Source organism: Phlebotomus papatasi, chromosome 5, assembly GCF_024763615.1.
Source record: "Phlebotomus papatasi isolate M1 chromosome 5, Ppap_2.1, whole genome shotgun sequence".
NCBI classification, from domain to species: domain Eukaryota; kingdom Metazoa; phylum Arthropoda; class Insecta; order Diptera; family Psychodidae; genus Phlebotomus; species Phlebotomus papatasi.
In genome coordinates this window covers 1,684,693-1,701,314 of record NC_077226.1, presented here as the reverse complement: position 1 = coordinate 1,701,314, position 16,622 = coordinate 1,684,693, and the positions used below count along the sequence as shown (strand labels likewise).

The 16,622-nt window shown below is 34.6% G+C and overlaps 1 protein-coding gene across 1 annotated transcript in view; it reads right to left on the bottom strand.

Moving 5' to 3' along the window:
• The window catches only part of LOC129808766 (paired box protein Pax-6-like), an 83,941-nt gene that overhangs the window by 9,650 nt on the left and 57,669 nt on the right, over window positions 1-16,622 (bottom strand). Inside the window, exons 5-6 of the mRNA XM_055858605.1 lie at window positions 2,261-2,434; window positions 2,120-2,202 (exon numbers count right to left, since the gene is read on the bottom strand). Coding sequence (XP_055714580.1) covers window positions 2,120-2,202; window positions 2,261-2,434 — 257 coding nt within the window. The remainder of the gene's footprint in view (window positions 1-2,119; window positions 2,203-2,260; window positions 2,435-16,622) is intronic.

The following is a 16,622-nucleotide window of genomic DNA, read 5'->3' as shown; positions in this document are numbered from 1 at the left end:
CCCTTCGCACCGTCGATGGATACATTCCGGTGATCCTTCCAATTTCAGAATAGCTCGCTTTTAGATTCTTTAGGTACATGTCCACGATCAATTTGCTCAGGTTCTCCATTTTTATCACTTTTCCCAGCCAAAACAACCTTTTTTTAATATTTTTTTCAGAAATGAAAAGCTCACGAAATTCTCTTGAAAAGTCAAAAAAATATCAAAGCAAAACTCAATTCCTATTGTGACTATCATCATGTCGAAAACCTGGAATTTAAATCCCGGACACGCTTTATGTAAAAAAAAAAAATGGCAATCGCTCTTAACTCTTTCCGGACCACAACATATCCAGCGAACAATTTTCAGTAAAACTCACTTTATTGTAAGTCTTAGTGGTCAAATATGATACTTTTGTAGAGAAAGAATTTTCTCCGCCTCTGGGAAATTGGAAAACTCATGGGAACTCTCGTCCCCTAAAGAACGCAAAGGATACAAACTTGGACAAACTTCAATTTTCCCAAAGCCAATATTATTGATTTTGTAAACTATTTGTGCGTTTCAAAGGACTCCTGTACGATGTTGATCACTAAAACAAGAAGAAGTATTGACCAGTATCTTCTGTGATGTCCAGGAAGTGCTAAAAAGGACACCCAGCTCCTGCTTGCCAACAGATTTCTCAAAATATTTTAAAGAATAACACTTTAATACACATTTCTCTCAACAGGATGTCATTGCAGACACATTAAGCTTTCTCAAGAGCCAAAAAAACACTTCCTGGACAATCAGAATTCACCAAAATCTGGAAGAATAGGAAAAACTTCCCCGAAAGCAATCTTCCTCGCTGCTAAATGTCAAAATTATCGGCCATATTGGCAAAAATGTCACTCCCGCTTGGAATTTTCTTACAAGGTTGGTGTCAAAAAGCAAATGGCGGACATTTGCGGGATAACCTTACATTTGACCTCTAGATTTTTGCGGACGAGAGTACCCAAAAAGTTTGAACAAGTTTTTTGAAAATTTAAGAAAAAATTGTTTTTCGAATTTATGTAATCTGTAATTGATAGTTATCATACTTATTGACCCCGAGAGGTTTTTCCTTATTCTGGTCTAGAAATATGAAAAAAGTCACAATATGTGCAAGGAAGAAGAAAATCGAAAATTCACGATTTTTGACCAAAAATATCTAAGCTCAGGAGTTAATTGGGATCCTGCAAAAAATATCCTAGATTTGGACATCCTTATAGTTTGTAATCATCCACAAGAATCGGAATTTTATCGATTCTAAATAGTCTAAAAAAAATTATTTTTTCCATGGGTACCCAGAGTCCCAAAGGAGACGAAAGAGTTAAGGTTCAGCCGGGTAGTGGAGGGAAATTATTCAAAATTGACCATTAGGATTGCCAGTAAGTTGTCCCGCGTTTTTCTCAATTTGGCGCCTTTTCTTATCAGGTCATCCTTGAACAGTATCCAACAGTATTTTCGAATATTTTAATACTTTGAAACTCTCTTTCTTGTCATTTAATTAAATTAAGGTAATATTAAGTACTTAATTAAGTACTTTGTTAGTTGGGATATTTAATTTTTTTTGCGACGCGTAAGGGGAAATAAGGAAAAAAAACCACTGAAATATCATCGCCCTTTTTCACTCTAAATACTTAGTTGCCAGAAAATGGAGAGAGTGGCTAATTAAGGGAATGTTTGTCCAAAAGAGGCCGATATGTCACTCTATTTATTTCTATTGTTGGCATTTTCATTCAACCCCTCAATATCAAAATATTTACACAGTAGCTATTGCTATTTTTATTCCCCTTCTTCTCAGTTTTTTCTTCTTCTTCCTTTTTCTCAGATGGACCGAAAGGGGGGTGGAAACCCCATTCCAGTTTTATCTACTATCGTTTCTTCCATTCAAAACTATTTGCTGATAATTTCTGTTCCTTCTTTCTTTTTTCCTTTTCTTTTTTGGCCAAAATGGTTTTTCCGGATGAAATGGGGTATGTCCATGTTGCGTGCAATTGGCACAAATTGAGGCAATTGTAATGGCAAGGAAGAAGTACTTGAACATATGTTCATCCCTATCCCCTTTGCACAAATCAAAATTTTCCTTTGGAAAAAGACAAAAAGGACGTTAAATATTTACCTGTATCCTTGCTTCGGGTAACCCTATTTTCTCAGCCAGTCTTTCCCGCGCAAAAACATCCGGATAGTGCGTCCTTTCGAATTCTACAAAAGAAAAAAGAAACATTTAAATTTAACATCGATATCAATGGATGAAGTATACCTTTCTCGAGACTATCTATTTGCTCATTTGTAAATGATGTGCGATTTCGTTGTAATTTTCGTTTCAGACGCAATCTCATTTGTGAATCTTCGTCACCGGACGAATTGTGCTCCGAAGCTCCGTCGGAAGTTGATTCGTGGCTATTTGCGTGCGATATATCACTTCCAAAGAGATCTGGAAAAATAAACCCTATTTTAGCATAGATATCATACCAAAAAAAAAATAAAATTAATCAATTTATTGTTGTAATTTGATGATGATTGAGACATTTATAAACCGATTTCAATAGACCATTTTGTACAGATGGGAAAATTTCTGAAAATTCATTCGAACATTGGGTTAGTAGGGTAAATTAAGCAAATTCAGAACATGCTCCAAATGGAAGTTTTTCGCTACTCCAAATGGAAATGTCATTGTTTTCATGATAAATACAGTGCTAAATTATTAAATTTATATATTTTCTATACCACAGTTTCATTAATTAGTCAATTTTGCTCCAAATAAAGCAAAAATCTACCATGTTTTCCAACACTGAGAAAAAAAAAGAGGGTGCGATTAACATTTTTTCCTCATAACATTAACACTTTTTTAGGTGTAAAAATATATCAACATTTTTTAATGTTAATTTTACACCTTTTTAAGGGTAAAATGGGTAAAATTAACATGAAAAAAGGATAACTTTAACCCCTAATACACCTAAAAAGGGTATTATTTACACCGATTTCGGATCAATACTGCAGGGTAAAATTAACATTTCCGGAACGTTATTTTAACTTTTTCGGATTTCTCTCAGTGAGTGTGAAAATTCATTGGAACATTGGGTTAGTACCTTACCTTGATGGGAATTCTATGAAAATTCTTTTGACAAACATTCAAGAATGGGTTGTTTTTAAATCAAAACCTCGTTAGTCCTTCATTTTCCCATCGCTTATTACAATTTTGGAAGATTTGAAAAGTCTAGGAAATTCTATTAGCAGAAATACCCAAAAGAGTCAATTGAAACTTTCTCCGATAAAAGAATGTTTTGTTTAAATATTGGTGTCTTTGTTTTCTTATTTGTTAAGCAAGACTTTACAAGAATTTATCAAAAAGTATACAAGATAATCTTGTTGTTCTTCAATTAAACATTAATTTTACAAGAACAAATCAAGAAAATATCAGCATAGGGTGAGGCTTTGAACTTTCGCACACAAAAATGATGTTTAAGTTCTGTGATTTTTTCTGACTGCCATGCAAACCGTATGGATTCTCCAACTATGCCAAAAAAATGTCTTACTTATAAGGTTCATAATCCCACTTCAGATAATCCCAGAAAATCCTTAGATTTTCCTCCAGAGGAAAATGAAAATTTAATGGCGATTTGTGCGATAGATCAATCAAGTTTCTATTTTCGCACACGATTCACGCCATCATTGAACACCCCATTTTCACCGTAAATTTTGCACCGGACACTAAAAGTTGCACATCATTGTTTAAAGGGAACTCTAATCTACTTGATTAAACCATTCTTATAAGGAATAAAACATTTTAATGACACTTTTTTGGAACTTTTCTAACCGTTTCACTCTGGAAACGGTTAAATCTGATGAATACTTTCTTGAAAAGTCCAAATATCACCAAATTTACACGAATCAATAAGTTTTTAAAGCTAAAAATTGACTAAAACTCTGCAAACGAGAAGACCACACAAGATTCCACCATTCCTCCACGGAGCCGGATATGCACAAAAACGTCTTTGAATGCGCATCATTGAAGATTTCTCTGTCCTTACAGCTATAGGAATCGAGATTTAGCACAAAGATTGAGCTTCAGCAGGTGAAAAGGCCAAAATTTTCATCAAAAAGGCTCTTCCGGACAAAACTTTTTTTCTTTCAAGTGAAAGAAGAACACAAAAGTGAGGTTATGTCAAGGATTATCAAAGAAAAACCGTTGTAAACTGTTATGAGTTTGTTGTAGATGTGATTCTGTCATTGCATATGTCATTTTTATATCAAAGAAATACAAAATTGCTTAAAAATTACTCAACTGTAGCCTATTTGAGTCAAATTACTTCTTGTTTATCAACTTTAAGATTTTTCGATTTTACTTTTTAGTGATGGATCAAATCGGTAGATTACAATAGATGTGAATATGAGGGATCGCATCCGAAATGAAGTTTCCTGGAAAATGTGCGAAGGAGCAATGTTTTCTATGTGCGATCGATCAATGTGAGTCAGGTTTGTGAATTTTCTTCCACCAACAAAAGCTGTCTTCTTCAACCCAAAAGGTTTTTACATAAATCTGAACCCCAATAACCCTTCTACCCTCTGTTGTTCTACCCTCTTTGTCGTTTTAGTGTAAAAAACTGATCTTTTGCCACAATAACACTGTGAAAGTACGCAACCACAATATAACCACTTTTACTCGACTAGGTTATTTAAAATAAACGATTTTGGCGGTGAAACAGGAGGATTTGGGAGGAAATGAGGGTAATAATAATAATCCCCAGGTTGACTTATTAGAAGGTCACCTGAAGACTCCAAGTAGATATCTCTAACCTCTCTGAACATTTAACGGCCACATTACAGAACATGAAGAAAATGAGAAAAATTAAAGAAGAACTATCAATTTCTTCTTTTATACAATAAAAGTTTAAAATAAATTCTAATTAATAACGCTATTTACATCAAAATATTCAACAATTAAATATCTACCGAAGCTCTTCTAAAAACAAGTAAAAAAAAAACAGAAATCTTTAAGACACAATTTCCTTATCGTAACATCATGGATGGACTTCAATATTATCACATGGATAGAAATTTTCACTTAAAGATACTTACTAATAATAAAAACATTCTGTAAAATCATTTGTTAATCCTCAACTTTTGCCCAAGCATACGACTTTTTGGACCAAAGGGTGCAGAATTTATAGGTTAATTAAATAAAATATAAATACTATTGTGTTGAATTTATCAACGATCTAGTACAAACATAAAATAATAGCCCTTTATATCAAACCTTCACATTTTAACTGATTTTTTTCGGCAAAAAACAAACGAGCAGTAAAAAATTCAAAATGGGCAGTAAAAAATTAAAAATGAGCAGTAAAATATCTGATTATGGTCAGTAAAGAACTTAAATCTTTACAAAAATGGGTCTATTTTATATATTTAACATTTAAAATAGTTCCATATAGAGTGAAAAGCCCTTTATTTTCCCTTTGCTAAAATTTGGACGATAATATCACTGTTTAAAAATTTTTTGTTACTGATCAATTTTAACTTTTTACTGCTCATTTATTCAATGCCATTTTTTTCTTACTCCGATAGAGCCATCGAATCCAATTGAGTCAACAGGCCTGGAAATAATTAGTTGACTCTATCGAGGTCACACTGTATTAAAAAAAAAAGATCATTCAAGAACATTCCTTCCACTAAAACCGCGCCATTTTGTCAATTTTCCACCTATTTTCATGTTCTTACCGGATGTGGAAAGCTGAGAAAATTCCCTGAGGAATTCCAATTCCCCAACCTACTTTCTCTTTGGGAAAATTCCCGGAAAAGTCCACTGAAGCCATGTAGACATTCTAAGGAATGTTCAAAAACCATTTTTTGGTTGGTTTTTGATGATTTTTTTGTTTGTGGGAAAGCTGAGAAAATTTTCTAGAATTTATCCTAGACATAACTTATGAGCTTTTGCCTTTTCTTGTTGGAAAATCCCGGGAAAAGGCCACTGAAACCCTCGTGAATATTATTACAAAGATCATTCAAGAACTTTCCTTTCTTTAGAACCGCGCCATTTTGTCAATTTTCCACCGATTTTCATGTTCTTACCGGATTTGGAAAACTGAAGAAATTCCCTGAAAATCCTTCTAATACCCCAACTGACTTTTTCTTTGCAGAAATACCTGAAAAATCCATTTAAAACCTAAAACCAAATCCTGAAGAACGTTCGAAAACCGTTCTTTGTTCAAAAATTCGCCATAAATCTATTTTTGAACCGTTTTCGAAGATTTTTAGTTTGTGGGAAAGCTGAAAAAATTCCCTGAGGAATTCCAATTCCCCAACCTACTTTCTCTCTGGGAAAATTCCCGGAAAAGTCCACTGAAACCATGTAGACATTCTAAGGAATGTTCAAAAACCGTTTTTTGTTCGTTTTTGATGATTTTCGGTTTGTGGGAATGCTGAGAAAATTTTCTTGAATTCATCCTAAACACAACTTATGAGCTTTTCTCTTTTCTTGTTGGAAAATCCCGGGAGAAGTCTACTGAAACCCTCGTGAAAATTATTACAAAGATCATTCAAGAAATATAGATTTTACAAGAACATTCTTTCTTGTAAAATCGCGCCATTTTGTCAATTTTCCACCTATTTTCATGTTCTTACCGGATTTGGAAAGCTGAGGAAATTCTCTGAAAATCTTTCTAACTCCTTAACTGACTTTTTCTTTGCAGAAATACCTGAAAAATCCATTTAAAACCTAAAAACAAATCCTGAAGAACGTTCGAAAACCGTTCTTTGTTCAAAAATTCGCCATAAATCTATTTTTGAACCGTTTTCGAAGATTTTTAGTTTGTGGGAAAGCTGAGAAAATTCCCTCAAAATCCTTCTAACTCTTAAACTGACTTTTTCTTTAAGGAAATTACCCGGAAATGTCCATTGAAGCCATGTAGAAATTCCAATGAATGTCTAAAAACAGTTTTTTGGTTCGTTTTTTATGATTTTTGGTTTGTGGGAAAAGTGAAAAAAATTTCTTGAATTTATCCTAGACATCATTTGTGAGTTTTTATCTTTTCTTGTTGGAAAAGCTCGGGAAAATTCCGTTGAAATCTTTGTGAATATTGTTACAAAGATCATTGAAGAACTTTCTTTCCTTTAGAACCGCGGCATTTTCTCATTTTTCCATTGATTTTCCCGTTCTTAAAGGATTTGAAAAACTGAGGAAATTCCCTGAAAACCTTTCTAACACCTCAAGTGACTTTTTCTTTCAGGAAATTTCCGGAAAAGCCAATTAAAATCCAGAAAAAAAAATCCAGAAGAATGTTCAGAAACCGTTTTTTGTTCAAAAAACCGCCAAAAATCTATTTTTGGACCGTTTTTGATGTTTTTTGGTTTGTGGGAAAGCTGAGAAAATTCCCTGAAAACCTTTCTTACTCCTTAACTGACTTTCTCTTTGAGAAAATTCTCGGAAAAGTCGATTGAAATCCTGAAAAAAAAATCACGAAAAAAGTTCAAAAACCGTTTCTTGTTCAAAAATTCCCCAAAAATCTATTTTTGAACCGTTTTTGATGATTTTTAGTTTTCGAGAAACCTGAGAAAATTCCCTAAAAAATTTTCTAACACCTCAAATGACTTTTTCTTTGAGAAAATTCCCGGAAAAGTCGATTGAAATCCAGTGGATATTTTGAAGAACGTTCAAAAACCGCTCCTTGTTCAAAAACTCGCGAAAAATCTGTTTTTTGACCGTTTTTGATGATTTTTGATTTGTGGGAAAGCTGACTTAATTCTCTGAAAATCCTGTAAAATCACCTGTGAAGTTTTCTTTGGTGGAAATACCAGGAAAAGTACTCAAGAATGGATTTTTGTTTAAAGTATTAAAAAATCTGTTTATTGACCGTTTTTGATGATTTTTGGTTTGTGGAAAAACTGAGAAAATTCCCTGAAAACTTTTCTTACTCCTTAACTGACTTTCTCTTTGAGAAAATTCTCGGAAAAGTCGATTGAAATCCTGAAAAAAAATCAGGAAAAAAGTTCAAAAACCGTTCTTTGTTTAAAAATTCGCCAAAAATCTGTTTTTGAACCGTTTTTGATGATTTTTACATTCTGAGAACGCTGAGAAAATTCCATGAAAACCTTACTGACACTTCAACTAACTTTTCTTTGAGGAAATTCCCGAAAAAGCCAGTTGAAATCCAGAAAAAATGTAGAAGAACATTCAAAAACCATTTCTTGTGCAACAAATTCGCCAAAAATCTATTTTTGGACCGTTTTTGATGATTTTTGGTTTATGGGAAATCTGATGAAATTCCCTGAAAACCTTTCTAACACCTCAAGTGACTTTTTTTTTAGGAAATTTCTGGAAAACTCGACTAAAAAACAGTGATAATTTTCAAGAACGTTCAAAAACCATTCCTTGTTCAAAAATTCGCCAAAAATCTATTTTTGGACCGTTTTTGAGGATTTTTAATTTGTGGGAAAACTGACGAAATCCTATAAAATCACCTGGGAAGTTTTCTTTGTGGGAAATATTGGGAAAAGTCATTTGAAATTTAAAGGTAATTCCTCTAAAAGTGTGTAAATCCGTTTTTGATGACTGCTGGCCCATTCGGAGGCTTGGAAAATCCTTGAAAAATCAATTTGTGCGTTTCTCAGTAAATTTTCTTGGTGAAAATATCATCAAAAGTCCATTTAAGGTTCGATCTTGATGATTGAAGGTCCGATGGAAAAGTGGAAAAAATCAATCAGTAGAACACTGGTTCCTTTTGGTTTACCTCTGTAAATTTTCCGAGGGGCATTTTTGGGTGCGCAATCCTTCGGAAGGATGACAACAACAACAACAACGAAAAAAAAAAGCAATAATTGTCTCTTTCCACATGAATGATCCTGCACATGTATTTGATGTGTTCAACTCCCTTTAGAATCTGTCGCTTTTCCACCCCAAACCACCCGGTAAAATTTTCCCCTGTTCCGAAGGGCGATTTTCCGCCATTTCCCTTTTTCCCGCGCGGGGTGGGGGGGGAGATTCTTCGGTTTGAACCTAAAATTCTCCCTGCGCCATTAATGGGCTCAGGACTTAAATCCTCACTCCCCAATCTCATCCTGTCTCTCCTTGGTTTTTCCTATCCAGGAAATGACGCTCAAATGCGTCTCGCACGACAGACTCCTCTTCCCTTTCCCTCTTTTTTTTTTCTTTTTCCATCCATCCCTTCAATCCCTAATCCCAGAATTCTCTGCCTCAGACCCCGGAAATTGCTGCAGCGGCAGAGAAAATGATACATCCGGATGCGACATCCCTAATGACCTCACGGCACGACTTTTTTTCCTCCTCATCTACACCCCTCACCTCCCATTTTCATCCCTTTTTTCCTCGATTGTCACCCAAGAGATCCTCTCCAGGAATTGCCCAAGTCCAGGGAATCACCGAGAAAAGGAATGGGTAATTTCTATCAATTTACCAACGATTTTTCCGGACATTTCCACTAAGGAAAACTACTCAAGAACAACTAAACGTATCTTCAAAGATTTTCCAAGCTTTCCAATTAGCCCAGCGTCATCAAAAACGAATTTTTGAACAAAAAACGGTTTTTCAACGTTCTTCAGAATTTCCATAGGATTCTAATTGACTTTTCCATGCATTCCTACCAAGAAAAGGTCAATTGAGGTGTTAGAAAGGTTTTCAGGGAATTTTCTCAGCTTTCCCACAAATTAAAAATCATCAAAAACGGTCAAAAATAGATTTTTGACGAGTTTTTGAACGAGAAACGGTTTCTGAACGTTCTTCGTGATTTTTTTCAGGATTTTAATTGGCTTTTTCTGGAATTTCCAGAAAGGAAAAGTCAATTAAGGTGTTAGAAAGGTTTTTAAGGAATTTTCTCAGCTTTCCCACAAATTAAAAATCATCAAAAACGGTCAAAAAACAGATTTTTGGCAAATTTTTGAACAAAGAACGACTATTGAACATTCTTCCGGATTTTTCTGGATTTTAAATGGATTTTTCAGGTATTTCTTCAAAGAAAAAGTCAGTTGGGGTGTTAGAAGGATTTTTAGGGAAATTCCTCAGCTTCTTAAATCGGGCTAGAACATGAAAATCGATGGAAAAATGAGAAAATAGCGCGAATCTAAAAGAAAGAAAGTTCTTGAAAGATCTTTGTAATAATATTCACGAAGGTTTCAGTGGACTTTTCCCTGGCTTTTCCAATAAGGAAAGAGTGATGTTTAGGATAAGTTCAAGAAAATTTTCTCAGCTTTTCCACAAACCAAAAATCATCAAAAACGGTCCAAAAAACAGATTTTTCGCGAGTTTTTGAACAAGGAGCGGTTTTTGAACGTTCCTCAAAATATCCACTGGATTTCAATCGACTTTTCCGAGAATTTTCTCAAAGAGAAAGTCATTTGAGGTGTTAGAAAATTTTTTAGGGAATTTTCTCAGGTTTCTCGAAAACTAAAAATCATCAAAAACGGTTCAAAAATAGATTTTTGGGGATTTTTTGAACAAGAAACGGTTTTTGAACTTTATTCGTGATTTTTTTTCAGGATTTCAATCGACTTTTCCGGGAATTTTCTGCAAAGAAAAAGTCAATTGAGGTGTTAGAAAGGTTTTCAGGGAATTTTCTCAGCTTTCCCACAAATTAAAAATCATCAAAAACGGTCAAAAATAGATTTTTGACGAGTTTTTGAACGAGAAACGGTTTCTGAACGTTCTTCGTGATTTTTTTCAGGATTTTAATTGGCTTTTTCTGGAATTTCCAGAAAGGAAAAGTCAATTAAGGTGTTAGAAAGGTTTTTAAGGAATTTTCTCAGCTTTCCCACAAATTAAAAATCATCAAAAACGGTCAAAAAACCAGATTTTTCGCGAGTTTTTGAACAAGGAACGGTTTTTGAGCTTTTTTCGTGATTTTTTTTCAGGATTTCAATCGACTTTTCCGGGAATTTTCTCAAAGAAAAAGTCATTTGAGGTGTTAGAAAATTTTTTAGGGAATTTTCTCAGCTTTTCCACAAACCAAAAATCATCAAAAACGGTCAAAAAACAGATTTTTCGCGAGTTTTTGAAAAAGGAACGGTTTTTGAACATTCTTTGGGATTTTTTCCAGGATTTTAATTGGCTTTTCCGGAAATTTCCAGAAAGAAAAAGTCACTTGAGGTGTTAGAAAGGTTTTCAGGGAATTTCCTCAGCTTTTCAAATCCTTTAATAACGGGAAAATCGGTGGAAAAATGACAATATGGCGCAGTTTTGGAGGAAAGAAAGTTCTTGAATGATCTTTGTAACAATATTCACAAAGATTTCGACGGAATTTTCCCGAGCTTTTCCAACAAGAATAACTCATAAGTGATGTCTAGGATAAATTGAAGAGAATTTTCTCAGATTTCCAATGGTTCTTGGATCATTAAAAACATCCATTTATCATCCATTTCAAATGAGTTTTCCTGGAAATTTTCTCAAAAGAACGCTTCAGTGGATTTTTTAAATGGAAATTGACCTACAGTCATTAAAAACGGACTTCAATATTTGAAGACAAATCGTTCTTGAATGATATTCAAAAGTTTCGCAGAATTCTAATTGGTTTTTCCGGGTATTTCCTCAAAGAGAATGACAATTGAGGTGTTAGAAGGCTTGCTTTTCTTCAGGGAAATTCGTCAGCTTTCGAAATCTTTAAACCTCTAAAGCATATAGGAAAATCGACGGGAAAATAAGCGACTTTGGAAAATTTTCTTTTGTTTTTGTTTTGGGAAAAAACGTTCTTAAATTAGTTTCGAAATTTCTACCAGGTATTCAATTGACTTTTCCGATCATTTCCAATTCAATTTCCCACAGATTTTCCCATTCTTGACAGATTTGGAAAACTGAGGAAATTCCCTGAAAATCTTTTCAATAAATCAAGTGACCTTCTCTTGGTGGAAATGCCCGGAAAAGTCAATCAAAACTTAAAGAATCTAAAGAACTTTCAAGAATGCGTTTTTTCATTCAAAAATTCACAAAAAATGCATTTTAAAACCGTTTTTGATGATTGTCGTTCCACTAGAAAGCTGAGAAAATTCCCGAAAATCCCTCTGAACATTCTACCAAAGCTTTCCATGGTGGAAATGCCTGGAAAAGTCAAGTATATCTTTCTCTAAAAAATTCAGAAGAACCCTGAAGAATTGCTTTCTATTTTCTTTTCTTTCTACCGTTTTTCCAATTTTTGATGGATTTGGAAAACCTAGAAAATTCCCTGAAAACCTTTTCAATACACCAAGTGACATTCCCTTGGTGGAAATGCCCGGAAAAGTCAATCAAAACTTAAAGAATCTAAAGAACTTTCAAGAATGCGTTTTTTCGTTCAAAAATTCACCAAAAATCCATTTTAAAACCGTTTTTAATGATTGTAGTTCCACTTTAAAGCTGAGAAAATTCCTGAAAATCCCTCTGAACATTCTACCAAAGCTTTCCATGGTGGAAATGCCTGGAAAAGTCAAGTATATCTTTCTCTAAAAAATTCAGAAGAACCCTGAAGAATTGCTTTCTATTTTCTTTTCTTTCTACCGTTTTTCCAATTTTTGACGGATTTGGAAAGCCGGGAAAATTCCCTGAAAACCTTTTCAATACACCAAGTGACATTCCCTTGGTGGAAATTCCCGGAAAAATCAATCAAAACATACTTAAAGAATCTGAAGAATTTTCAGGAATGCTTTTTTTTGTTCAAAAATTCACCAAAAATCCATTTTAAATCCGTTTTTGATGATTGATGGTTTTTTCGAAAGCTAAGAAAATTCCCTGAAAACCTTTTGAAGAAACCAAGTGACCTTCCCTTGGTGGAAATGCCCGTAAAAGTTCATCAAATTTTGTGAAAAATTCAGAAGATCATTTGAGAAATTTTCTTCACCAAAACATCGTCAGTCCTTCAATTTTCCATCGATTTTCCCATTCTTGGCGGATCTGGAAAGCCCAGGAAATTCCCTGAGAATCTTCTTAAGAAATCAATTGACCTTCCCTTGGTGGAAATGCTCGGAAAAGTCAGGTAAATCTTTCTCTAAAAATTGAGAAGAACTTTCAAGAATTGTTTTCTATTCAAAATTTCACTAAAAATCCATTTTGCGTCCGTTTCCGATGATTTTAGATCTACAGGAAAATTGGAAAAGTCTCTGAAAATTCACTTCAACATTTTTAGTGGGTTTTCTTTGGGAGAAATGGCAGGAAAAGTCCAATGGAAACCTTAGAGAAATTGCATTGAAAATAGTTCTTTCCTTTGGAAAGCTGAGAAAATTCTCTGAAAATTTTCTTAACCCTTTAAATGACGTCATCTTGGTGGAAATGCCCGGAAAAGTCAATTAGAATTTTTTTGAAGTTTTTTTTCTAAAGATGATTTAGGATATTTCTTTGTTCAAAACTGTGTACGGAGTTTTCTTCAATTTCAAGTGATTTTCCCTGGAATTTCCACGGGTATTTTCCCTAATATTTCCTGGGTTGCAATTGAAGAGTCCCCTGGGACATTTTGAGGATTGTATCTATCCAATTTCCCAAAGCAAAAAAGGGAGATAAAAGAAAATTGTCGTGATTGCAATTCGGAACAACAAAAAAAATGAAAAGCGATTTATTTTGTGATTTTCCTGATTGGAAAATCGATTTGAAAGTAGATTTTATTTGATGATGAAAATCAATTGAATTGTGGTTCTGCCTTTGCCTTTCCTCTGAGACAATAAAATGGACAAACTGCAAGAAAATTTAATTTTGGGTAAATGGAGACAAAGCCGTTTTCTAATGTGTTTCTCAGCGTTTTTTCTGTTTCCCTGTGGAAAGTTGGGAGGAAAATTGTGGGTGGGTTTGAAAAGTGAATTTTGGACCACACAAAAACAATTGAATTGCATGGAAAAGGAGGGAAAACACAGGGAAAATTGGTTAGACAAAATTCAATTGGTATTCAAACTAAAATAGAATTTTCCCTTTTTGCTCAGATGGATTTTCCGGGGTGAGATGATGCAGGAGGAGAGAGAAAAGAGAGACCTCGAAGGGATTTTCCTTTTGGCTTTTCCTCATATTTCTCCTTTTTGTTGTTGTTGTTGTTGTTGGTTGTCTTGTTCGTGCCTCGGAGACTTCATCACAGCATCAATTATCTCATGACACAATCTCTCCCTCATCCTCCTCCTCCTCCTCCTGCTCCTGGTTACTCCTGGGCACAGAGGAAAATCTCCTGGTGAGAATATCCCAGCGATTTAGCATCGATTTGTTCACTTGTCGGTCCTTCTTCTCATCCACCTTTTGATCTTCCCGCCAAACAATCAACACACACTCCATGCCCAACGCCCTCCGGGGACGTTTTGTGGCAGCTTTGGGGCGTTGCTTAGCGCCCAAAAAGTTGATCACTTGCCAGCCCCTTTTGCCAATCCAATTTTACCCTTCGACAGCAACAACAAAAAAAAAATTAAATGCATTTTTCCTCAGGTTTTCCCACCCACAAAAAGCACTTTCCGTATCATCACGGGGCACATCCCAATCACTCATCATTTTCAAATGACTTTTCCAAGCATTTCCACCACGACAAGGCACTTAGAAATGTTCCAGTGAATTTTCAGGAATTTACTCAGCTTTCCAAGAAACCAACAATCATCAAAAACGGTCTTAAAATGGATTTTTGGTGAATTTTTGAACGGAAAACCGTTTTTGAAAGTTCTACTGAAACAATCTTCGAAGCGTTTTCATTGACTTTTCCGGGCATTTCTACCATGGAAAGCTTTGATAGAATGTTCATGGGGATTTCCAGGAATTTTCTTAGCTTTCCATTGGACCTACAATCATTAAAAACGGTTTTAAAATGGATTTTTGGTGAATTTTTGAACAGAAAACCGTTTTGAAAGTTCTATACTGAACAATCTTCAAAGCGTTTTGATTGACTTTTCCGGGCATTTCTACCATGAAAAGCTTTGGTAGAATGTTCAAGGACATTTTCATAAATTTCTCTAGCTTTCCATAGAACCAACAGTCATCAAAAACGGTTTTGAAATGGATTTTTGGTGAATTTTTGAACACAAAAGAGCAATCTTGAAGGTACTTCTGATTCTTTGAGAAAGTTTTGATTGATTTTCCGGGCATTTCCACCAAGGGAAAGTCATTTAGTTTCTTGAGAAGGTTTTCAGGGAATTTTCCCAGCTTTCCAGATCCGGTAAGACTAGGAAAATCGGTGGAAAATTGAAGGACTGACGATGTTTCCCAGAAGAAAATCTCCTAAAAATGATCTTCTGAATTTTTGACAGAGTTTTAATTGACTTTTCCGGGCATTTCCACCAAAGGAAGGTCACTTGATTACTTGAGAAGGTTTTCAGGGAATTTTCCCAACTTTCCAGAACAGGCAAGAATGGGAAAATCGCTGGAAAATTGAAGGACTGACTACGTTTTGCGAAAGAAAGTTTCTTAAAAGATCTTCTGAATTTTTGCACAAAGTTTTGATTGACTTTTCCGGGCATTTCCGCCAAAGGATGATCAAGTGAGGTATTAGGACAGTTTTCAGGAATTTTCCCAGCTTTCCAAAGAACCAAAAATCGTCCAAAAAGGATTTAAATAGGATTTTTGGTGAAATTTTTGAACAGTAAACCGTTTTTGAAAGTTCAACTGAACAATCTTCAAAGCATTTTTATTGATTTTTCCTGGCATTTTTACCATGAAAAGCTTTGGTTGAATGTTCAAGGACATTTTCATAAATTTCTCTAGCTTTCCATAGAACCAACAGTCATCAAAAACGGTTTTGAAATGGATTTCTGGTGAATTTTTGAACACAAAAGAGCAATCTTGAAGGTACTTCTGATTCTTTAAGTAAGTTTTGTTTGACTTTTCCGAGCATTTCCACCAAGGGAAGGTCATTTAGTTTCTTGAGAAGGTTTTCAGGGAATTTTCCCAACTTTCCAGAACAGGCAAGAATGGGAAAATCACTGGAAAATTGAAGGACTGACGACGGTTTGCGAAAGAAAGTTTCTTAAAAGATCTTCTGAATTTTTGACAAAGTTTTAATTGACTTTTCCGGGAATTTCTGACAAAGGATCATCAAATGAGGTATTAAAAGAGTTTTCATGGAATTTTCCCAGCTTTCCAAAGAACTAACAGTCGTCCAAAACGGATTTAAAATGGATTTTTGGTGAATTTTTGAACAGAAAACCGTTTTTGAAAGTTCTACTGAACAATCTTCAAAGCGTTTTGATTGACTTTTCCGGACATTTCCACCAAGGAAAGGTTACTTAATGTATTGAATAGGTTTTCAGGGAATTTTCCCGGCTTTCCAGATCTGGCAAGAATGGGAAAATCGGTGGAAAATTCAGGGACTGACGATGTTTTACGGAAGAAAATTTCTTAAATGATCTTCTGAATTTTTTCACAAAATTTTAATTGACTTTTCCGGGCAGTTTCACCAAAGGATGATCAAGTGAGGACTTAGGAAGATTTTCAGAGAATTTTCCAAGCTTTCCAAAGAATCAAAAATTGTATTTTTGGGGAATATTTGAACAGAAAACCGTTTTTGAAAGTTCTACTGAACAATCTTCAAAGCGTTTTGATTGACTTTTCCGGGCATTTCCACCAAGATGATGTCACTTGATGTGTTGAGAAGGTTTTCATGGAATTTTCTCATCTTCCCGAGTCGTGCAAAAACCGAAAAATCAGTGAAAAATTGATGAAGTGATGCGGTTTTGAAGGTAAGAAAGTT